Raw genomic sequence first — 24,299 nt, 5'->3', positions numbered from 1 at the left:
AAATGGAAGCAATCATTCTTTCATTTTCATGATGATTTTCCCATTGTGGGCACTGTTCTGCTATAATGTATAGCTGATATTTCATTACACCTCGGCTGAGCAAATAATACATTGTGATTGCTCTACCTCACTGTCATGGGTAGACACTGATTAGTGTTTCCTTGGCACCATGGATCACTCTAACAGCTCTGCAATGCAAAAACCACAAATCATCTTTGCTTTAGCGCGTACATGCTACTTGCAAATGTCTGGGATGTCACTGCATGCAAAAAGTTATAATGTGCAATGCTCATCATTATTAATCATATGCAATTTATGCTGTGCAAGCAATTGGTGCGGACCTGAAACTATTGTGAGCGTCAGAATGGTAGGTTTGCCATTGATCCTCATACTGAACAGTGATCGTGCCTAGACTGCTTTATGTTTCTCTGCTTTCATGGTTACTCTCCTGAATGTAAGTCTGCCCCATTCTGCTACTAACATCAGGAAGTACAGTAAATGAAAATGTTTCAACGTCCTGTGCTGTGTAAGACAATTATCTGCATAAGTTATTTGTGGAAATTAGGTTCTATACTGTATGTAAACTGATGCCACAAATAATTATATGTCTACTTTGCTTATAAATCTTATTTCAAATGTTAAATCTACCTGGTGCTTCAGGCAAGGTTGTATTTAGAAATGCTGCTATCATGCTTTGAACATCTATTTATGTAAAATTAAATAATGACAGTGAATTAATAGTTAACTAAAGTCATCAGGAAGAATCAACCAGTAATAGGAACTTCATTAACGACCATTAGAAATATTAAATAATTTGACATTTTACAATATCGATGCAATTAGTGATTGATTTCTGCTTTCGTGTAATAAAAACAAGTGTTTTTTACACTGCAATCCCATGTTGATGTGCCACAAGATTACACAAGAAAGTCACATTAACAGGATACACCAATTATCACCAATTATGGTGTGTATTTTAGATACAGTACAAACAACTAAAAAAATATAGTGCATTTTGTCCAATTAAAACAAATTCTGATAACGAGTACAACATCATACTGTACAATAACCTAGCACAAAAGATCTCCCATTGAATAGGCTGACATAGAACTACCATGTGTCTTGGTTTTTCTGAGGACAATTCCCTTTTTATGGCCAAAAATATTTTAACCACAATGTTTCTTTTCCCAGTATTCAGACTCTTGACGCCCCCACTCCAATGACAACACTACAAATAAATGAGCATTTTCCATGGAAAATGTAATTAAATACAAACACCCACACTTGTATCATCTACTGCTGTATAAATCCAAAGGCAATCTATTTTCTGTAGTAATCCAAACGTAAATAAAAAATAAGAAGTCCAAATAATCAGAGCTTGATATAATATAGCTGCAATGCTAATGAAATACTACCAGTAACAATGGAGCAGTTGTCATTGACAGTAAGGCTGGAGGTGTTAATACACAAACAACCAATCAGAAGCAGCTCTATAGTGTTGTAACCATCACTATAATTAAACATCATTACACCATGCCTCTGGTACATATAGATAAGTCTCCTACTAGGGGACATGCTGGGTTTACACATCATTGCTGTACTTAGGGGGTTATTCAGGTTTCTTTTTTCTTCCCATCAATCGTTTTTTATTGAAAGTTTAATTCCGGGGGAAAAAATAAACAAGGAAGGGGGAGTCCAAAAGCCAACTTCCATATTATTTACTGATACATAGTACATAGACAATACATCACACAAAAAAAAAAAAACACATACAATATAGAATGTCAACAAGGAAATATATAACAGTGAGGAACTAAATAATTCCGGGACTTGTGATCTATTGGGATTTAAAATTAAATTAGCCCCATCTCGAGATGTCGAATACTCATGCTACCGGGACCATTTTATTAGTGGGGAGTTGGTTGTAAAGGAATAGGGTATGCCAGAGGTCTCCATCTGAAAAGCATGGTGGACCTTTCGGACAATTTTTAGGAGCGTAGGAGGAGAGGAACTCTTCCAATCCTGTGCAATCGCCGCTCTAGCGGCAATAAAAATGTGGCCCAAAATATATTGATCTGTATTAGAAATATCCTTTGGGTAAATATGCAATAAGGCCAGTGAAGGCAACTCCGAAAGGGGGATACGGATAACCGTGGAGGCAAGTGTAAATACATCATTCCAGAGCTGGCGGAGTATAGGACATGCCCAGAAAATATGGAAGATGCTGCCCACCTCCGCACAATTCCTCCAACACAATTTGGACACCGTAGGCCAAATCCTATGCAGCTTAGCGTGGGTAAAGTTAAGGCCATGTAGCAATCTAAAGTGCATCTCAATATGGTTGGTACATTTGGACATAGTATGTGACGAAAGGTAAATCAACTCCCATTGTTGTTGGGTAAATGAACAGTTAAGATCCACTTCCCATTGGAGTTGAGTGGGTGTTTTAGTCCCAGTCTCAGAGCCGTACTGCATAGCATACCAGAATCTTATAGAACCCTTGGCATTACCAGCCGTAATTCTTGCTAAGATGGTGGGGGGTGGCAAGAGCATTGGACCTGTAGACCGCAATGAACTGATTATCCAATGGGCAATACTATAGTAGGAAAACATTTCACTAGCTGGGAGGTCATACTGAGCTTGTAGAGTACTAAATGGAGTAATTGTTGTACCATCTACTAATTCCGAAATGGTGTCAATACCACATAATATCCACTTAGAAAGATTCAGATCAGAGATAAGGCCCGATAGAGCGGATAGTGCCAGTTTACGAGAAGGGAGAGAAACATTTTTAGAAGAAGCTACCAATGTATCCCACGCCTTATAGGAATCTATGATAGCACGTGAGGTAATGTGTGTGATCGGCCTCTGTTGGGCCGGAATCCACAGAAGATCAGATAACAGGGCAAGTGTACACAACTGTTTCTCTAGATCTACCCACTGTTTCCTGCCTGCGGGTAAGGACCAGTCACTTATTTGTGCTACAAGGCAAGCAAGATGGTATTTCTTCAAATCTGGCACCACAATCCCCTCCAAATCTCTGTGCTCTAGTTAAGCGGCTGTACGCTATTCAGTTAGGGTTTTTATTCCAAACATATTTAAGTATCACAGAGTGTATTCGGCCAATGACCCTCTGAGGGACTAGATAGGGTATAGAGCGAAAAAGATACATCAATTAGGGCAAAACTGACATTTTAAATGTTGCAAGTCTACCTAACCATGACACCTCCAACCCTAACCACCTTTGTAACAGCGCTTCAATTTGTGAGAGTAGTGCGGTGTACTTGATATCTGCAATTTGCGATAGGGAGATCAGGATATTAATACCTAAATATAAAATCTAGTTTTTCTTCCTATTATATTTGTAAAGTCTCTTAAACATAGACAACCTCTCTGGTGTTAAATTAAACGGCAGAGCTTCCGTTTTAGACGTGTTGAGTTTATAGAAAGATGCTGCGCTGTAGTGTGTAATAATCTCATGTAGGGCCAACAATGCAGTGTCGGGGTGTGTAATGAACAAAAGCACATCATCCACAAACAAACCAAGTTTATGCAGAGATGACGCAACCTGTATGCCTGGGAAGGATGAGGATTGGCGTATGGCCAGTGCAAGCGGTTCTATTGCGAGGACATACATGAGGGGTTACAGGGGGCATCCCTATCTAGTGCCATTCAAAATCTTAAAGGAAGAAGTTAAAAAAACCATTACTGAACACAACAGCTGTCGGGGAGCTATATGAAGCTAATATAGAGGACAAGATTGCACCGTTGAGAGTGAGACCAATTCCCAATAAAATCTTGTGAAGGAAACCCCAGTGCAACCTGTCAAATGCTTTTTCAGCATCTAAGGAAAGGAAAATAGTTTCCTCACCTTTGATCATTATATGTTCAGCAAGATCGAAAACCCTTCTTGTATTGTCCATTGATTGCCTACCCCTGACGAATCCCGCCTGATCCGGATGGATAATGTATGAGAGGGAATAGCCTGTTCGCTATAAGCTTAGAGAACATTTTTAGGTCCGTATTGAGCAATGCAATGGGTCTGTAGTTTTGGCAGAGGGAGGGGTCTTTAGCCTGCTTAGGGATTGTGATGATACGTGCCTGTAACATTTCCTCAGGCAAAGATCCACAATCAGTGGCATAGTTGTATAGAGAGGTGAGGGTCGAAAGGAGATGGGGGGCAAAATTTTTTATAAAAGGAATTAATGAATCCATCCGTCCCATAACTAATGCTATTTCCTCCTCAGTCCATTGTAGATTAAGAGAGTGTAAAGCAGGGGTGTCAAACTCAAATTCATCGGGGGCCGCATCAGCAGTTTGGTCCCCATCAAAGGGCCGGTTGTATCTGTAGGTCTATCCAAAATTTACCGCTCCACCTGCCTTATATGTGCCCAGCCATCTGCCCCCTTTTAAAGTGCCCAGCCATGTGCCCCCTTTTATAGTGCCCAGCCATGTGCCCCCTTTTATAGTGCACAGGTCCCCATTTTACACATTGCGGCAGGCACAGGTCCCCATTTTACACATTGCGGCAGGCACAGGTCCCCATTTTACACATAGCGGCAGGTACAGGTCCCCATTTTACACATTGTGGCAGGCACAGGTCCCCATTTTACACATTGTGGCAGGCACAGGTCCCCATTTTACACATAGCGGCAGGTACAGGTCCCCATTTTACACATTGTGGCAGGCACAGGTCCCCATTTTACACATTGTGGCAGGCACAGGTCCCCATTTTACACATAGCGGCAGGTACAGGTCCCCATTTTACACATTGTGGCAGGCACAGGTCCCCATTTTACACATTGTGGCAGGCACAGGTCCCCATTTTACACATAGCGGCAGGTACAGGTCCCCATTTTACACATTGTGGCAGGCACAGGTCCCCATTTTACACATTGTGGCAGGCACAGGTCCCCATTTTACACATAGCGGCAGGTACAGGTCCCCATTTTACACATTGTGGCAGGCACAGGTCCCCATTTTACACATTGTGGCAGGCACAGGTCCCCATTTTACACATTGCGGCAGGCACAGGTCCCCATTTTACACATTGCGGCAGGCACAGGTCCCCATTTTACACATAGCGGCAGGTACAGGTCCCCATTTTACACATTGTGGCAGGCACAGGTCCCCATTTTACACATTGTGGCAGGCACAGGTCCCCATTTTACACATTGTGGCAGGCACAGGTCCCCATTTTACACATAGCGGCAGGTACAGGTCCCCATTTTACACATAGCGGCAGGTACAGGTCCCCATTTTACACATTGTGGCAGGTGGTGGAAGGAGGGAGAGAGAGAGAAAGAGAGGAAGGGAGAGGGGCTGACTTACATTTGAAGCGGTTCTCGCCGCTCTTCAGCCGCCTCTCCCTCCTCGTCTGCGCGGCTCCCTTCTCCCTCCTCCGACGGGGTTTCGTTGAATGACGCGTTTGCGCCGTGACGTCACGACGCAATCGCGTCATTCCGCGAAACCCCGCCCCCCCCAGCTGGGCACTCGGGAGAAGGGGGTTTCATGGCGGCGGCACCGCGGGCCATCAGACGAGGTCTGGCGGGCCGGATTTGGCCCGCGGGCCTTGTCTTTGACACCCCTGGTGTAAAGTGTCCGCAGACAGTGGCAAACGCAGGATTTGCATGGGGGGGTTTCTAGAACAGGGTGGAGCCAAGCACAGGGGTGGGGACTGAGGTGACCCAGTATATGCTGGGTCCGTAAAACTAGTGTGTCTGTGTGTGTATATATATCTACATATCTACACATATATATACACCTATGTACACTGCTCAAAAAAATAAAGGGAACACTAAAATAACACATCCTAGATCTGAATGAATGAAATATTCTTATTAAATACTTTGTTCTTTACATAGTTGAATGTGCTGACAACAAAATCACACAAAAATTATCAATGGAAATCAAATTTATTAACCCATGGAGGTCTGGATTTGGAGTCACCCTCAAAATTAAAGTGGAAAAACACACTACAGGCTGATCCAATTTTCATGTAATGTCCTTAAAACAAGTCAAAATGAGGCTCAGTAGTGTGTGTGGCCTCCACGTGCCTGAATGACCTGATTGGTCTGATTGGCTCACGGATCGGCGCTGAATTAAACTATGACACCCGCCGGAGACTGAGGGGAAGGAGAGGCGCAGGCTGCGCTCTCCTCCCCTCACATCAGCGGCGGTGCGGCGGGGACGGCGGGTGCGGCGTGGAGCAGCAGAGGGAGGGAGGGAAGAGGAGCGGCGGCCCGTCGGTGTGGGTACGGCGTACCCACGGCTAAATTCTTACGGGTACGCCGTACCCACCCGTACCCGCCCACTTGCACCACTGTAGGTAGGTCTCCAAAGCAGTGGCCATGGTGGATGACGCCTCAGGGGAAGTTAATATATATTCTAGGAGTCTCCAGGGTCTGGGAGACAGATAAGAATGATTGAGATTCCAAGACCAAGTCACTGCATGGTCGGACCATACTACAGGGCTAATGGTTGATCTGGACGTGTGTTGTAGTGACCATTTATCTAACAATATCAAATCTATACGGGAATAGGAATTATGCACATGGGAGAAATAGGTATAATCTTTAACCTTTGGAGACTGTATACGCCAGACATCATAGAAGTCAAATTCACTTAATAATCGTCTCAAACTGGCGTGGGGACGAATTTCTCTACGGGGCTTCGTAGGAGAAAGGGATTTATCTAACTTTTCATCTGGTACCACGTTGATATCTCCCATAATCACTACATGGCCTTTCTGAACCTTGTGTATGGATTCAAACAGTTTCTGTAAAAAAGGAATCTGATTAGTATTGGTAGCATATAAGGAAACAAGATTCGTAAATCAATCCGAAATTTGGGAAATAAGTTCAAAATGGACTGAGCTGTGAAATAAAATAGCCACTCCGTGTCGTTTATGAGGGTCGTTCGCAAAATAGCTAGAGGGGTAGCGTGCATTAAAAAAAAGGCGGGTGGCGCCTTGGCTGAAAAATGTGTCTCCTGAAGGCCAACTACTCTACCCTTTTCCCTATGGAAAAGACTCCAAAGCTAGGCGCCTCTTATTAGGCGAATTAAGACCATTAACATTCAATGACTAAAACTTAACCATTGAGGAAAATAAGACAGAACAGTTTGGACAGTATCAGCTTATACAAACATGTGGACTCCATAAGGGAGGGGTGGAACCGGAAAAGTAAAAAAAAAAGAGAAAGAGGGAGAAGCAAAAAAAAAGAAGGAAAGAGGAAAACAACTGAAAGGGCCCTATAATGAGGGCCACAGTGTTTGTCACATACAAAAACTGGTGACAAAACAAAAACCATTGGGGGACTGGCCATTGACAGGTCTCAGTCAAGCAGTAATATGTAATTAAACTGATATAAAACATAAAGGGAGCACACTGATCTAACAATCACAACTAGCACAGGGAACTTAGTAAAGAACAGCGTTCAAGGGAATAACACATAATAGGGCAGATGTATTAAGCCTGGAGAAGGCATAAAGAAGTGATAAAGAGGTGATAAATGCAAGGTGATAACGCACAGCCAATCAGCTCCAATATGTAAAATGACAGTTATGAGCCGATTGGCTGGTGCGTTATCACCTTGCAGTTATCACTGGTTTATCACTTCCTTATGCCTTCTCCAGGCTTAATACATCTGCCCCAGTATATGAAATAGGCAGGGGGAACAAGAACGATTCTGTAACCCAAAGATAACACACAACAATATACATCTGAGGACAGAGAAGTAATGTTTCCTCACTCTACCGGTGCCAGGACTGAAGTAGCTGATTTCGGTAATGAGACCACAATGTCCCAGTCTGCCAGTAGCTTCACCCCAGCATCAAGGGAAGATATCACGTAGGATGATGAGTCATATCAAACGATAATTTTGACATTGAATCCCCACCTGTACTGGACATCGTTGTCCTGTAGAGCTGCTGTAATCGGGTGGAAGGAACGTCTCTTAGCCAAAAGTGAATTGAGATAAATCGGGGTAGATTTGCAGACCTCCCAACACGTCGGAAATTAACTCTCAGTAAGGTATCCCTCGAATAAGTAGAAGCAAATCCTCCTCTTGGTTTAGGTAGATGGTGAATGCGGTCTACAATGAGATCTTGCATTGTAGCTTGCGGGAGAAGTTTCTTGAATAAAGCATTCACATAATCCCTCAACTCCGCTGGTGAAACAGAGTCAGGGATGCCCCTGATCTTGAGGTTGTTTCTCCTAGACCTGTATTCGAGATCTGCAATTTTTTAATGCATGGAAGACACCTCAGTTTGCAACTCAGAGTGAGAGGTGAGCAGGTCATTGTGTGACGTCACTAGTTCTTGCATGTTATCCTCCAAATGTTCCGTACGGCCCGCAATACCAGCCAGGTCAATCCTGAATGACTGGATTGAGGATTCCAGTCCACAAAGTATATCAGTGCGGAAGGCAGTAAACATTTTGAACACAGACTGGGTGGTAAGGGGGGCCGCGGATCGACATCCAGTTCCAAATCAGCCGGAGTTGGTGGGGCAGAAGATTTGGATGAAGTCGAGGGGGTCAGAGAGTTCACTGAGGTGGAAGTAGAGGATTTCTGTTTTGAATTGGAGTTCTTAGGGAAATGCACAGGAACCGGTAGGCGGGGGTTTTTACCCCCACGTTTTAACGGCATGTCAGGAAGTCTCTGGAATCCTATGTAGTGAAGGGATCCACTGAGGGGAAGGCAAGGATTATCTGTATGGCGGTCAGTGGCTTGATATTACGCATGAATAATAAGGATATCAACTCATTGGGGAAGATAAAGAGGTCTTATTCCGTGAGACCCATCAGGATGGTACTAAAGCTGGCTATATCATAATCACACCGTGTAAGAAAGCGATGAGCAGCTGCAAGGTGCCAGGAGCAAACTCCAAGTGTACCGGGAGGTAGAAACTGGTGTTATACTTCTAGAGACACTGGGACTGGGCCTGCCAAGTCCCCAGAGTATAATGCAACACTGACGGATACTGACTCAGGATATTATAAAAGGGATACACAGAAAGCAGCCGTCTGAATAAAGTTATCACAGAGCAGGAGTTATAAGCGGATCGGTTTTCCAACCTCTATACGCATAGTTATAGTCCCATATCAAGGAAGGGCAGCCAAGTGAATACTCACTAAACAGTAGAAGTGTCAAGCAGGGGATATCCGTAGCAATAGGGAGGGAGCACAACTACCAGATCCCGTTCTGAGTTGGGACAGCTTCTCTGAGCAAGAGCTCAGCTGCACCAGTATCCAAGATGGCCGCTGCTTGTGGTTATAACCACTTCAGCCACGGTACCTGAACTCTGTCTCCCCACCTGAAGTGACACAGGGAGCGCAATTGGAGAGCCTCGGCTCCGGAGGGTTACCAGAGCCTGCCAGAGGGTGTAAGGGAGGCCTGAGGGTCAGCTGGGGGTGCTGCAGGACTTCCCCCCGATTCCGGAAGTGCGGCCCGGATCTGCTACCGAGTACAGACCCCGGCCTCTGGCAGCATATAGGCCGCGGCCAGCGGTGCATCTGGGGCTGGAGCAGAGAGCGCCAGGCTCCGGGTGATAGAGGGTGAGGGAGACGGGGGCTCCATCTGCGCTTCCGTGGCGGGATGTGGACGAAAACTCCGGAGCAACGCGCTGGCCACGTAGCACGGCCGGGAGCAGCCTGTTACTTGAGTCTGCGATAGGCCCCAACTCCCGGGATCTGAAAAACAGGTCCCACCACACCGCAATCCAAGCCCTCAACAGCAGTGAGGGCTCCAGCAATGGTACCTGCAAGGTGGGTGAGCTGAAGTGCAGGGGTATATATTGTAGGGCCACTACAGCAGGAGCTCAGGTAATAGTGCTCCTCGCCATTAGCCAGTCAGGCCACGCCCCATTATTCAGGTTTCTTAGCAAACCCAAAAAAGCACACTAATGGGCAAAACCATGTGGCACTGTAGGTGGGGCAGATGTAGCATGTGCAAAGAGAGTTAGATTTGGTTGGGTTATATTGTTGCTGTTCCTGGTAAATACTGGCTGCTTTATTTTTACACTGCAATTTAGATTTCAGTTTACACACATCCCACTCCCCACTCAAATCTAATCTCTCTGCACTTGTTACATCTGTCCCACCTTCATTACAACATGGTTATGCCCATAGTGTGCTTTTTTGCTTTGCAATCAGGCCCTTAACTAATGTTGGCATGCAAAGTCTATTGAGCGGTTCAGTAAACCATGAGGTTCACATGGCATACTTCTGTGCAGAGTCATCTTTTTGTATGGGCTCAATGGGCAGTTCCCCAAGGGTCATAGACTGATAGCTGAGGGTCCCCTATTTCCAGGGGTACCAGATTTTTTTAAATCGGCCCTGGGGAACCGGAGATATCCGTCAAAGCAGTGGTCACCATTTGAGTCTGTTATTTGCTTTTCCCAGCCAGATATCTCAGGTTCTGTCTGACAGAGTTTTCCTGAGGGTATACTCCAAAAGCTGGGAGTCTCTCCTTTTGGTGGACACTGGCAACTTGTCTCTACGATGCCCAGAACTAGAGATATCAGCCTTCCAGCAGCTGGTCCCTGGTCCAGCTCCACACACCTGGTATGCAGTTCTATATTTTCATTGGTGGATTGCTCTGGCTCCTGAACTCTGATCCCCAAGTCCCCGGAACCTCCTGAAAGGAACTGGAGATATCTGCAGTCAAGCAAGCTGCCCTCCCACATAAAAATGATGAATATTAAGCACACTCCACTATCCACCCCTCTCCTGCATTATAAACACCCCCTACCACCCTGGAAGTCATGTACCGGGGCCCCTTCATTCAGCCCAATGCCCCCTTCTACAGTTTAGTGTTCTCCCTCCTGCCCCATCTCCCACCAACTGTGCAGTAAAGGAGTAATTAACAGAAATTACTGCTCTAGGTCCTACATGCTGAGCGGAAGACAGAATACGCCCTACCGACCGCTGGACATCAAAGCTGCCAGTGATAGAACCGCCCCACCCCTACCGCTGGAGGATAGGTAGGGGCCCCAGTGCTTTGCTGTGCCCAGGTGCCTACACTGCTGTTAAGATGGCCATGCTTCTGTGTACACTTCCAGGTATTACAGCATAGGAAACAATGCTTATTTTTGCTTGCACTTCTATGATAAATAATAGAACATACTTACTGTGTGCATGTAGGTCATGGTCTGTGATAATGTTACAACACACTTTCCAATAAGCATTTTTCTCTCTGTTTATTGATGTGAATGAGTGAGCATGCTGTTTGTACAAGAGCACTGCCGCTGTATCTTGCTCCATAGTATCTCTTGATTCATCCACCCATATGTGTGCTAAAGATAACGCTACTAGTAATTAGTGATAATACTAAGCATGTAGGCCAACGTTTCATCTAGATTGTGGTGTCCCCCCATATGACTGAATAATGGCATAGATAAGAGGCAGCTCAAGCACCCACAGAGCACGCTCCTATAATACTAAGGGGCCTATTCATCGTTTGTGGAGGTGCATACTTAGTAACCAGAGCAATCCAGCATTGCTACAGTGTAGGGACAGCTGCTCCAATAAGCATCTGTCCACATGAACAGTAACACTGCTACAGTACTTACTGATGCAGAGTCTTTCCAGTGCGTGTGCCTGACCTGGGGTCACACATGCGCACAGCCACAGGTCATTCAATGCGGAGGTGGACAGATCTGCTCAGATCCCTCTTTTGCAGTCCCAACCCTCCCTCCCATAGGAATCAGCAGATGGAGTTGATTCTCGCATGCAAACTCTGAAAACATTCAGTTTTCAGAGTTTATTATATTTTTTATACTGAATATTAGCAGTCCTATTGGGCCCCTAATAATGAGTCGGTCCATTACTTAAAACATGCGAAGAAACAAGAGGGGGGGGGGGAGAATCTACAGCACCAGTATAAAGAAAAAAAAACTTACAAAATTGTAAATGTTTTGTCGAAATTTGTATTACCATGCATTATAGCATCACAGTCTTTCCAGGGGGCTGCTCCATCTAGCAGCTTTCCACAAGCCGAAAGCCAGGGCTGTGTGACATTTTAGAGAGGCATGTGAGCAGGAGGCCAATGAGAAGCTGCATCAACAGACATTACTGCTTTGTATGGTTCCTCCAGCTCACAACTGCTGTACATTCTGCAGCCATGTCAAAGTGATGGACAAACATGTGACAGTAAAATGTAAAAATAAATGTAAATGAAACAATTTTGATATTAGTTTCCCTACATATGCCAATCTCGTATTCCCTTCTTCCTAATTAGATTTAATACTCTCGGGATTAGGGTATTTTTAATCTACAGTTCTAATATGGATTTAAGCATAATGTCTGTGAGCCGTGTGCTAATTGCATAGTGATGCATAAGGTACCTATGCTTTATAAATACTCTATTATAACAGTAATATACTAACAGTAACGTATTTACAATTGAATTTGTGTGCTGTAATCTTTTAGCATACATTTTACAAAATACTGATGTGCAGCAGCCATATGGGCTTCTCCTTAAACTGACTGCAGCACTCTGAATAAAAAATGGATCACATACTGTATAAAGCGAAGCTATAAGATCTCAACGCACTGTAACTCATGTAATATTTAAAGTAAACCTACAGCATGGCATGCTACTGTTATGATACCAGTACGTCTGACCAGAGGAGATCTTATGACGGAGGTCAGAGTACTGGAATGGAATGCTGGATACGGGAGCAGGAAAGCCTAGTAACCCCTGGCGCCCTAACTCCGTTGTCTCGCCCGTGTTATCAGAAATCCCCTGCGAGACTATGGTTGCTTGAGCCCATGGCAGCCGCGTTTGAAGGGCGGATTATGTCTGCCCAACTCCGATGCCCCCTCAGGTCTTAATGGGAGACAAAGGGAAATCCGAGACAGGGTGATAACAAGGGGCCCTCTGACTAAGCAACCAGGCCAGGGGCTACAAGCTAACTAACTTAAACCAGAAGTATGTGCGGACAAACCGCCAGGGAAAAGGACAACCAAAAATCCACGAATCCGTTACTCCTATCCAGCACCGCTGGATACCAGAGTGGATTTGTGGGAGCGGAATCCTCCGCAAAAGCTCCGAAACACAATAAAACCAAATAATAAATAGTAAGCGGTCAAGCCGCAACACACGGCTACGCCGCGACTCACGAACACCACAGGATGTTAAAGGTGCTCGGTCAGGACTCCAGGAAAAGATGACAACTTCCGAGTATTGGACCACTGAGGACAGGAACGACCGGATAGACAGGACTGGAAAACTCTCTGCAACAGACACAGCAAACAGGAAGCTATTACCGGCGTCTGTGAGAAGTCCAGAGAGTGCTTTTAACTGGGAGCTCTCCAATCAGGAGCCAGACAGGGTAATTAACAATCATGCCGTGCAGCTGCATGCTGCACGGCCAGGATACCAATGAGGTGATTAATCTAGACCCAGCAACGGGGAACGCGGTCCGACAGTGGCGTCCCCGTTGCTAGGGTCTGAGTGGCTCCGTGCGCCCGGCGTCTAGCGTTGCTAGGGAGCCGGCGGCTGTCCGCATGCGGCGTCCCTAGTTGCTAGGCGCCGGGCCGCACTGACGGGCGGACCCTCGGCGCCTAACAGTACCCCCCCCTTGAGGAGGGGTCAAGGAACCCCTAAGGCCAGGTTTCTGAGGAAATTATCGAAAAAATGCCTTTTTGAGCCTCGGGGCATGGAGATCCTCATCCAGGACCCAAGACCTTTCTTCTGGACCATAACCTCTCCAATGTACCAAAAAATAAAGCCGACCCCGGGACAACTTGGAATCGAGAACCTTCTCCACCAAGAACTCCTGCTGACCCTGTACATCTATTGGTGATTTCCCCTGAGAGATCTTCCGAGGAAATCTACTGGAAGAAACGTATGGTTTCAACAAGGAGCAATGGAAGGTATTTCCGATCCGGAGAGTTCTTGGTAAACGTAACCGGAAAGCAACTAGATTGATTTTTTTTATAATATGAAATGGTCCAATAAATTTAGGGCCCAATCTGGCTGAGGTTTGTCGAAGTCTAATATTGAGAGTCGACAACCACACCCTATCTCCAACTTTAAAAGTGCACGGCCGCCGGAGCCTGTCAGAAATTTTTTTCTCCCGAAATGCCGCTTTTTTGAGAGCAAGGTGCACTTTTCTCCAAATGAGTCTGAGATGAGCGGTCAAGGTCAGTGAGGAGACAGAGGAATGTTGAAAAAAGGAATTAGCTCTGGGGTGAAAACCAAAAACTGTAAAAAATGGAGACACATTGGTGGAGGAATGACAGGCATTGTTGTAAGCAAACTCCGCCAACGGAAGAAACTCGGACCAGTCATTTTGGAGTTTGGCCGAGTACAAACGCAAATATTGTTTTAATGATTGATTAACTCGCTCAGTCTGCCCGTTGGATTGGGGATGGTAGCCAGACGTTAAAGACAATTTCATCTTTAAAGAGGCACAAAAAGACTTCCAAAATTGTGCAATGAATTGTGGACCCCGATCAGAAACAATATCAGTGGGTAACCCATGGAGTCTGAAAACATGGCGGAGGAACAAAACTGCCAATCCCTGGGCAGATGGCAATCGGGGAAGAGCAATGAAATGGGCCATCTTGCTAAAATGGTCAACTACCACCCATATGACTCGGCATCCGGCTGACAGAGGGAGGTCCACCACAAAATCCATGGAAATATGAGACCATGGCCTGAGAGGAACATTCAAGGGCATAAGTTGACCGATAGGCAAGGAACGGGGAACTTTATGCTGTGCACAGACCTGACACGAAAAAACAAACTCCTTAATGTCTTTGGAAAGACCAGGCCACCATACTGAGCGGGAGACTAATTCCAAAGTCTTAGCGAACCCCGGATGCCCGGCAACTTTGCTATCATGAAACTCCGTCAAAACAGTTGCTCTCAAAAACTCAGGGACATAAAGACGACCAGCAGGAGTATTTCCAGGAGCTTGATGTTGAAGCTGCTTTAACTGGGTAAATAAATCTTGTGTGAGGCCTGCCCGAATGACTGAAGACGGAAGTATGGGAGTAACAGGACTGTTATCATGAACTGGAAGAAAACTGCGTGACAGGGCATCCGCCTTGGTATTCTTGGAACCTGGCCTGAAGGTGATAATAAACTTGAAACGAGTAAAAAATAAAGCCCAACGAGCTTGCCGGGCATTCAGCCGTTTAGCTGATTCAATGTACTGAAGATTTTTGTGATCAGTCAAAACTGAAATGGTATGTGTTGCTCCCTCAAGCCAATGCCTCCACTCCTCGAAAGCCCATTTAATAGCCAGTAATTCCCGGTTACCAACATCGTAGTTGGATTCAGCAGATGAGAATTTCCTGGACATAAAGGCACAAGGATGTAATTCTAGAGAATCCGGATCCTTCTGAGATAGGATAGCCCCTACTCCAACCTCCGAGGCATCAACCTCAACAATGAAAGGCAATTCTGGGTTGGGATGTCTGAGGACTGGGGCTGAGACAAAGGCTTGTTTCAAGGCCTGAAAAGATAACTCAGCTTCACGTGACCAGTTGGTTGGATCCGCTCCCTTCTTAGTCAGTGCCACAATGGGAGCAACTAGGTCGGAGAAAGAGTGAATAAATCTTCTATAATAATTCGCAAACCCTAAAAAGCGCTGAATTGCTTTTAAGTTGGTGGGTTGCGCCCAACTAAGGATGGCTTGGAGCTTCTTCGGTTCCATACAGAATCCCCGAGGGGAAATAATGTACCCTAAAAAGGATACCTCCGTGACATGAAATTCACACTTCTCCAGCTTGGCATATAGGTGATTTTCACGTAATTTTTTTTAGAACCTGACGCACCTGGGTAACGTGTTGTTCAATAGAGTCAGAATATATCAAGATATCGTCTAAATAGACTACTACGAATCTTCCAAGAAAATCACGGAGCACATCGTTAATGAGATCCTGGAAAACTGCCGGAGCGTTAGACAGGCCGAATGGCATAACCAGATACTCATAGTGACCCGACTGAGTACTGAATGCCGTTTTCCACTCATCCCCTGACTTGATTCGGATAAGGTTATATGCTCCTCTCAGGTCAATCTTAGAAAAAATCACAACCGAACGTAGCTGATCAAAGAGGACAGAAATCAGCGGCAAAGGGTAAGTATTTTTTACTGAGATTTTATTCAAGGCTCTAAAGTCAATGCAAGGTCTGAGTGATCCATCCTTCTTCTCCACAAAGAAGAAGCCTGCACTTAAAGGGGATTTAGATGGCCTGATAAATCCTTTCCCTAGGCTTTCTTTAACATATTCATTCATGGCCACAGTTTCTGGTCCGGACAATGCATATAACCTTCCCTTAGGCAAAATGGCACCAGGAATTAGCTCAATAGCACAATCATAAGGCCGATGGGGAGGCAGAATGTCCGCATTGCCCTTGGAAAATACATCAACAAAATCCTGGTATTCCACAGGAATGGGTGCGGGAATGACAGCAGCTATTCTGATGGGAAGCGTAATACATTCCTTATTACAGATGGTACCCCATTGTGAGATCTCCCCCGACTGCCAATCAATGATGGGATTATGAAAGGCCAGCCAAGGGTGACCCAGAACCACTGGAACTGCTGGGCAATGGGTAAGGAAAAATTCAATTTTTTTCGGAATGAAGAGCTCCTACCGAAAATAGTACAGGAGGTGTACAGAGAGAAATAACCCCATTGGACAAGGGACTCCCATCTAAACCATGCATGGTGATACACCTACCCAAGGCTAACTGAGGAATACCTAAGGCCTTGGCCCACGTTAAGTCCATAAAGTTCCCTGCAGCTCCACTGTCAACAAAAGCCGACACCGAGGAACGGAGGCTGCCAAAGGAAACTTTAGCTGGGACTAACAGTGAATTATTTGAGGAGATAAGCTGCAGACCAAAGTGAACCCCCTCACAATTCACTTGGTCGAGGCGTTTCCCGACTTGTTCGGACAATTACGGGCAAAATGTCCCTTACTCCCACAGTACAAACAAAGACCAGAATTTTGCCTTCTGGTTCTTTCTTCAGGCGACAGCTTGGAGAGACCTATCTGCATGGGCTCCTCTATGTCCACAGGAATAGAAAAAACACCAGGAGTAGACCCGACAGATGCTCCTTTTTCAGCCCTCCGCTCTCTGAGACGACGATCAATCTTAATAGAAAGCTCCATGAGTTTATCAAGAGTCTCAGGAGCGGGATACTGAAGGAGACTGTCTTTTATAGACTCAGATAAGCCGAGGCGAAACTGACTGCGCAGGGCTGGGTCATTCCATCCACAGTCGTTCGACCAACGGCGAAACTCCGTACAATAAATCTCTGCGGGATTCTTACCCTGTCTGAGAGCACGCAAATGACTCTCGGCAGATGCCTCTCTATCAGGGTCATCATACAATAGCCCTAAAGATCCCAGAAAGGCGTCTACAGACAACAATGCCGGATCGTCTGTTCTTAAACCAAAAGCCCAGGTCTGGGGATCCCCCTGAAGTAAAGAAATAATAATTCCGACCCGCTGAGATTCCGTACCTGAGGAGACTGGTCTTAAACGAAAATAAAGTTTACAAGACTCTTTAAAATTAAAAAACTGCTTTCTATCCCCAGAAAAACGGTCAGGCAAATGCATTTTTGGTTCAGGAACGACCCTCGGGGAAGTCCGTAACAGATCTTCCTGTGACCTCACCCGAAGGGATAGATCCTGAACCATCTGAGTAAGTTCTTGAATCTGACTAACTAGAAGCTGGCCAGGATTTGGCCCTACACCAGTGGGATTCATGAGGCCGACAAATCTTCCAAACCGAAATAAGGGAAAAAAATCAAACCCTGTTTAATTTTAAATTTTAGTCTGGCCGGTAATAATGTTATGATACCAGTACGTCTGACCAGAGGAGATCTTATGACGGAGGTCAGAGTACTGGAATGGAATGCTGGATACGGGAGCAGGAAAGCCTAGTAACCCCTGGCGCCCTAACTCCGTTGTCTCGCCCGTGTTATCAGAAATCCCCTGCGAGACTATGGTTGCTTGAGCCCATGGCAGCCGCGTTTGAAGGGCGGATTATGTCTGCCCAACTCCGATGCCCCCTCAGGTCTTAATGGGAGACAAAGGGAAATCCGAGACAGGGTGATAACAAGGGGCCCTCTGACTAAGCAACCAGGCCAGGGGCTACAAGCTAACTAACTTAAACCAGAAGTATGTGCGGACAAACCGCCAGGGAAAAGGACAACCAAAAATCCACGAATCCGTTACTCCTATCCAGCACCGCTGGATACCAGAGTGGATTTGTGGGAGCGGAATCCTCCGCAAAAGCTCTGAAACACAATAAAACCAAATAATAAATAGTAAGCGGTCAAGCCGCAACACACGGCTACGCCGCGACTCACGAACACCACAGGATGTTAAAGGTGCTCGGTCAGGACTCCAGGAAAAGATGACAACTTCCGAGTATTGGACCACTGAGGACAGGAACGACCGGATAGACAGGACTGGAAAACTCTCTGCAACAGACACAGCAAACAGGAAGCTATTACCGGCGTCTGTGAGAAGTCCAGAGAGTGCTTTTAACTGGGAGCTCTCCAATCAGGAGCCAGACAGGGTAATTAACAATCATGCCGTGCAGCTGCATGCTGCACGGCCAGGATACCAATGAGGTGATTAATCTAGACCCAGCAACGGGGAACGCGGTCCGACAGTGGCGTCCCCGTTGCTAGGGTCTGAGCGGCTCCGTGCGCCCGGCGTCTAGCGTTGCTAGGGAGCCGGCGGCTGTCCGCATGCGGCGTCCCTAGTTGCTGGGCGCCGGGCCGCACTGACGGGCGGACCCTCGGCGCCTAACAGCTACATTGCCTAAATTCATAACAAAGGATTAACTCAAAGCAGATTCACAACATCATATGGGACACATTAATTAGTAGTTGGCTTGAGTACCATAAATCACACGTAAATACAAAAGGTTTACTTCAGAGGATTTGCTAATGTGTTAGATGGCTCACTTACGGGCCTAATTCAGACCTGATCGTAGCAGAAATTTGTTAGCAGACGGGCAAAACCACGGTCACTGCAAGGGTGGGGGATGGGCGGGGGTAGATATACAGTGCCAGATTAAAGTCCACATGGGCCTGGTGCTGAAATTTATGGGGGCCTATTGTGTGCTGCCTCAAGAGGTGTGTCCAATAACATGAGGGTGTGACTAGTAATGTGGTTGCATGGTCTATATAGGGTGTGGGCCTTTGCCATGGGGTGTGGCTAGCACCATGGGGGCCAAACACTTTGGTTTAACTGAAGGGTCATTCCATGTCTAGTAGACCATCTCCCAACTGACCATCTCCAATTTTAGTAACGTGTTACATGAAAGATGGCATATATGTGACACTAACTTGAAAAATGTTATCTCACAAACACTATAGCCCTAAAAGTGGGTGTGGGTGCAACTGTCATTCAGGATCAGGAACCTGTGGAAAATGGCTTATATTTATCTTCTGTGCATTCACTTTGCATTTTGTTGACTGATCAAAATAAACAATTAAAACTTTCTAACACTATTTTTGAAAGCATTCTCACTTTGCAGTATTTTTTCCACACCTGCCTAAAAATTTGTCACAGTACTGTCATGGAACTAGTGCTGCTGAGCCGTACAGCATGCAAGATCAGTGGACCACACATGCGCAGTCCAGCCCCAGAAACTGAAAGTAAAGAGATCGCTAATGCAATCACTTTAATTTTACACATCGCAGTTACTTTTACACATCGCAGGGGCAGAATCCTATGAGAACCCCTGACCCTGTATGTTATTTTTGATACATACTGACAGTACATACTGTAACTTCTTATTGCCACAGCAATAAGAAAGGCAGTAGAGAGGCAATGATAATGATACCCATATACAGATTTTATACACATCCATACATACACACCGGTGTATATATTTTATATATTTATATAAGAATTCTCTAAGGGGTGCTACACCCACTGCTAGGGAGATGGGAGTCCCTAGCCTAGCAGGAAAGAAGGAGGACGAGGATCAGGGCCGACAGGAGCATGGTAAGAATGGGGGCAAAACAGGGCAAAGGGTAGGGGTTGCAAGAAGGGCAGAGCAGAGGATAGAGAGGTGTAGAGGGGAATCTAGGCTTTCTGGCACCTGAGACAAAGACAGCTTAGCGCCCACCTTCTCCCTTCCCAGTAGATAATAGTCTCATAGTCTCACTCTACCTATATGACCACCATATAATATAGAGAACATCAAAATAAGCACCATACAATAAAGTATTGCAGTGACTGCAATATAATGCAGAGAGCATCAAAGGGACCGCCATATAATACAGAGAGCATCAGTTACCTCAATATAATTCAGAGAAAAATACAGTGACCACCATATAATACAGAAAGAAATCAGAGACAACCATTCAATGGTGGTCATTCCGCGTTGTTCGCTCGCTGCTAATTTTAGCAGAATTGCTAATAGGCTAAAATCCAGCAGTTCTGCGCATGCATATGCACAGCAAGGCGCACGCGCTAAGCAATTTTACACAAAACTATGTTATTTTCCTCACGGGCGAACTAAGCTTTTCAATCGCTCTGCTGATCGTAGTGTGACTGACAGGAAGTGGGTGTTTCTGGGCGGAAACTGGCCGTTTTCAGGGAGTGTGCTAAAAAACGCAGGCGTGCCAGGTAAAAACGCACGAGTGGCTGGAGAAACGGAGGAGTGGCTGGCCGGACGCAGGGCGTGTTTGTGACGTCAAACCAGGAACTAAACGGACTGAGATGATCGCAATCTAGGAGTAGGTCTGGAGCTACTCAGAAACTGCAAGGAAATACTTAATTTCGTTAGCAATTCTGCTATTAATAGCAGAATTGCTAATCTTTCGTTAGCAATTCTGCTATGGTAAGATACACTCCCAGAGGGCGGCGGCCTAGCGTGTGCAATGCTGCTAAAAGTAGCTAGCGAGCGAACAACTCGGAATGAGGACCAATATACCAAGTGACCGCCATATAATACAAAAAGCATTGCAATGAGTGCCATATGATAATACAACACCACAGCACCAATGATCACCATAAAATATAGAGAACATAAGAGCCACTCAGCATGTCGCCTGGAATGGGATACGTCGGATACGTATGCATATATACATTATATACAGTATATTGTACATACTGTGTATATATATATATTAGAGATGAGCGCCTGAAATTTTTCGGGTTTTGTGTTTTGGTTTTGGGTTCGGTTCCGCGGCCGTGTTTTGGGTTCGAACGCGTTTTGGCAAAACCTCACCGAATTTTTTTTGTCGGATTCGGGTGTGTTTTGGATTCGGGTGTTTTTTTCAAAAAACACTAAAAAACAGCTTAAATCATAGAATTTGGGGGTCATTTTGATCCCAAAGTATTATTAACCTCAAAAACCATAATTTACACTCATTTTCAGTCTATTCTGAATACCTCACACCTCACAATATTATTTTTAGTCCTAAAATTTGCACCGAGGTCGCTGTGTGAGTAAGATAAGCGACCCTAGTGGCCGACACAAACACCGGGCCCATCTAGGAGTGGCACTGCAGTGTCACGCAGGATGTCCCTTCCAAAAAACCCTCCCCAAACAGCACATGACGCAAAGAAAAAAAGAGGCGCAATGAGGTAGCTGTGTGAGTAAGATTAGCGACCCTAGTGGCCGACACAAACACCGGGCCCATCTAGGAGTGGCACTGCAGTGTCACGCAGGATGGCCCTTCCAAAAAACCCTCCCCAAACAGCACATGACGCAAGGAAAAAAAGAGGCGCAATGAGGTAGCTGTGTGAGTAAGATTAGCGACCCTAGTGGCCGACACAAACACCGGGCCCATCTAGGAGTGGCACTGCAGTGTCACGCAGGATGTCCCTTCCAAAAAACCCTCCCCAAACAGCACATGACGCAAAGAAAAAAAGAGGCGCAATGAGGTAGCTGACTGTGTGAGTAAGATTAGCGACCCTAGTGGCCGACACAAACACCGGGCCCATTTAGGAGTGGCACTGCAGTGTCACGCAGGATGTCCCTTCCAAAAAACCCTCCCCAATCAGCACATGATGCAAAGAAAAAGAAAAGAAAAAAGAGGTGCAAGATGGAATTGTCCTTGGGCCCTCCCACCCACCCTTATGTTGTATAAACAAAACAGGACATGCACACTTTAACCAACCCATCATTTCAGTGACAGGGTCTGCCACACGACTGTGACTGATATGACGGGTTGGTTTGGACCCCCCCCAAAAAAGAAGCAATTAATCTCTCCTTGCACAAACTGGCTCTACAGAGGCAAGATGTCCACCTCATCATCACCCTCCGATATATCACCGTGTACATCCCCCTCCTCACAGATTATCAATTCGTCCCCACTGGAATCCACCATCTCAGCTCCCTGTGTACTTTGTGGAGGCAATTGCTGCTGGTCAATGTCTCCGCGGAGGAATTGATTATAATTCATTTTAATGAACATCATCTTCTCCACATTTTCTGGATGTAACCTCGTACGCCGATTGCTGACAAGGTGAGCGGCGGCACTAAACACTCTTTCGGAGTACACACTTGTGGGAGGGCAACTTAGGTAGAATAAAGCCAGTTTGTGCAAGGGCCTCCAAATTGCCTCTTTTTCCTGCCAGTATAAGTACGGACTGTGTGACGTGCCTACTTGGATGCGGTCACTCATATAATCCTCCACCATTCTATCAATGTTGAGAGAATCATATGCAGTGACAGTAGACGACATGTCCGTAATCGTTGTCAGGTCCTTCAGTCCGGACCAGATGTCAGCATCAGCAGTCGCTCCAGACTGCCCTGCATCACCGCCAGCGGGTGGGCTCGGAATTCTGAGCCTTTTCCTCGCACCCCCAGTTGCGGGAGAATGTGAAGGAGGAGATGTTGACAGGTCGCGTTCCGCTTGACTTGACAATTTTGTCACCAGCAGGTCTTTCAACCCCAGCAGACTTGTGTCTGCCGGAAAGAGAGATCCAAGGTAGGCTTTAAATCTAGGATCGAGCACGGTGGCCAAAATGTAGTGCTCTGATTTCAACAGATTGACCACCCGTGAATCCTTGTTAAGCGAATTAAGGGCTCCATCCACAAGTCCCACATGCCTAGCGGAATCGCTCCGTGTTAGCTCCTCCTTCAATGTCTCCAGCTTCTTCTGCAAAAGCCTGATGAGGGGAATGACCTGACTCAGGCTGGCAGTGTCTGAACTGACTTCACGTGTGGCAAGTTCAAAGGGCATCAGAACCTTGCACAACGTTGAAATCATTCTCCACTGCGCTTGAGACAGGTGCATTCCACCTACTATATCGTGCTCAATTGTATAGGCTTGAATGGCCTTTTGCTGCTCCTCCAACCTCTGAAGCATATAGAGGGTTGAATTCCACCTCGTTACCACTTCTTGCTTCAGATGATGGCAGGGCAGGTTCAGTAGTTTTTGGTGGTGCTCCAGTCTTCTGTACGTGGTGCCTGTACGCCGAAAGTGTCCCGCAATTCTTCTGGCCACCGACAGCATCTCTTGCACGCCCCTGTCGTTTTTTTAAAAATTCTGCACCACCAAATTCAAGGTATGTGCAAAACATGGGACGTGCTGGAATTTGCCCATATTTAATGCACACACAATATTGCTGGCGTTGTCCGATGCCACAAATCCACAGGAGAGTCCAATTGGGGTAAGCCATTCCGCGATGATCTTCCTCAGTTGCCGTAAGAGGTTTTCAGCTGTGTGCGTATTCTGGAAAGCGGTGATACAAAGCGTAGCCTGCCTAGGAAAGAGTTGGCGTTTGCGAGATGCTGCTACTGGTGCCGCCGCTGCTGTTCTTGCGGCGGGAGTCCATACATCTACCCAGTGGGCTGTCACAGTCATATAGTCCTGACCCTGCCCTGCTCCACTTGTCCACATGTCCGTGGTTAAGTGGACATTGGGTACAACTGCATTTTTTAGGACACTGGTGAGTCTTTTTCTGAGGTCCGTGTACATTTTCGGTATCGCCTGCCTAGAGAAGTGGAACCTAGATGGTATTTGGTAACGGGGGCACACTGCCTCAATAAATTGTCTAGTTCCCTGTGAACTAACGGCGGATACCGGACGCACGTCTAACACCAACATAGTTGTCAAGGCCTCAGTTATCCGCTTTGCAGCAGGATGACTGCTGTGATATTTCATCTTCCTCGCAAAGGACTGTTGAACAGTCAATTGCTTACTGGAAGTAGTACAAGTGGGCTTACGACTTCCCCTCTGGGATGACCATCGACTCCCAGCAGCAACAACAGCAGCGCCAGCAGCAGTAGGCGTTACACGCAAGGATGCATCGGAGGAATCCCAGGCAGGAGAGGAATCATCAGAATTGCCAG

The 24,299-nt window shown here is 46.1% G+C and overlaps 1 protein-coding gene across 1 annotated transcript in view; it reads right to left on the bottom strand.

Annotated features, from left to right (window-relative positions):
- The window catches only part of LOC134929613 (dynein axonemal heavy chain 5-like), an 837,675-nt gene that overhangs the window by 308,854 nt on the left and 504,522 nt on the right, over nt 1-24,299 (bottom strand). Inside the window, exon 56 of the mRNA XM_063925200.1 lies at nt 6,699-6,778. Coding sequence (XP_063781270.1) covers nt 6,699-6,778 — 80 coding nt within the window. The remainder of the gene's footprint in view (nt 1-6,698; nt 6,779-24,299) is intronic.

The sequence above is a fragment of the Pseudophryne corroboree genome, chromosome 5 (genome assembly GCF_028390025.1).
Source record: "Pseudophryne corroboree isolate aPseCor3 chromosome 5, aPseCor3.hap2, whole genome shotgun sequence".
Taxonomy (NCBI): domain Eukaryota; kingdom Metazoa; phylum Chordata; class Amphibia; order Anura; family Myobatrachidae; genus Pseudophryne; species Pseudophryne corroboree.
This window is presented reverse-complemented; position numbering and strand designations above follow the sequence as displayed.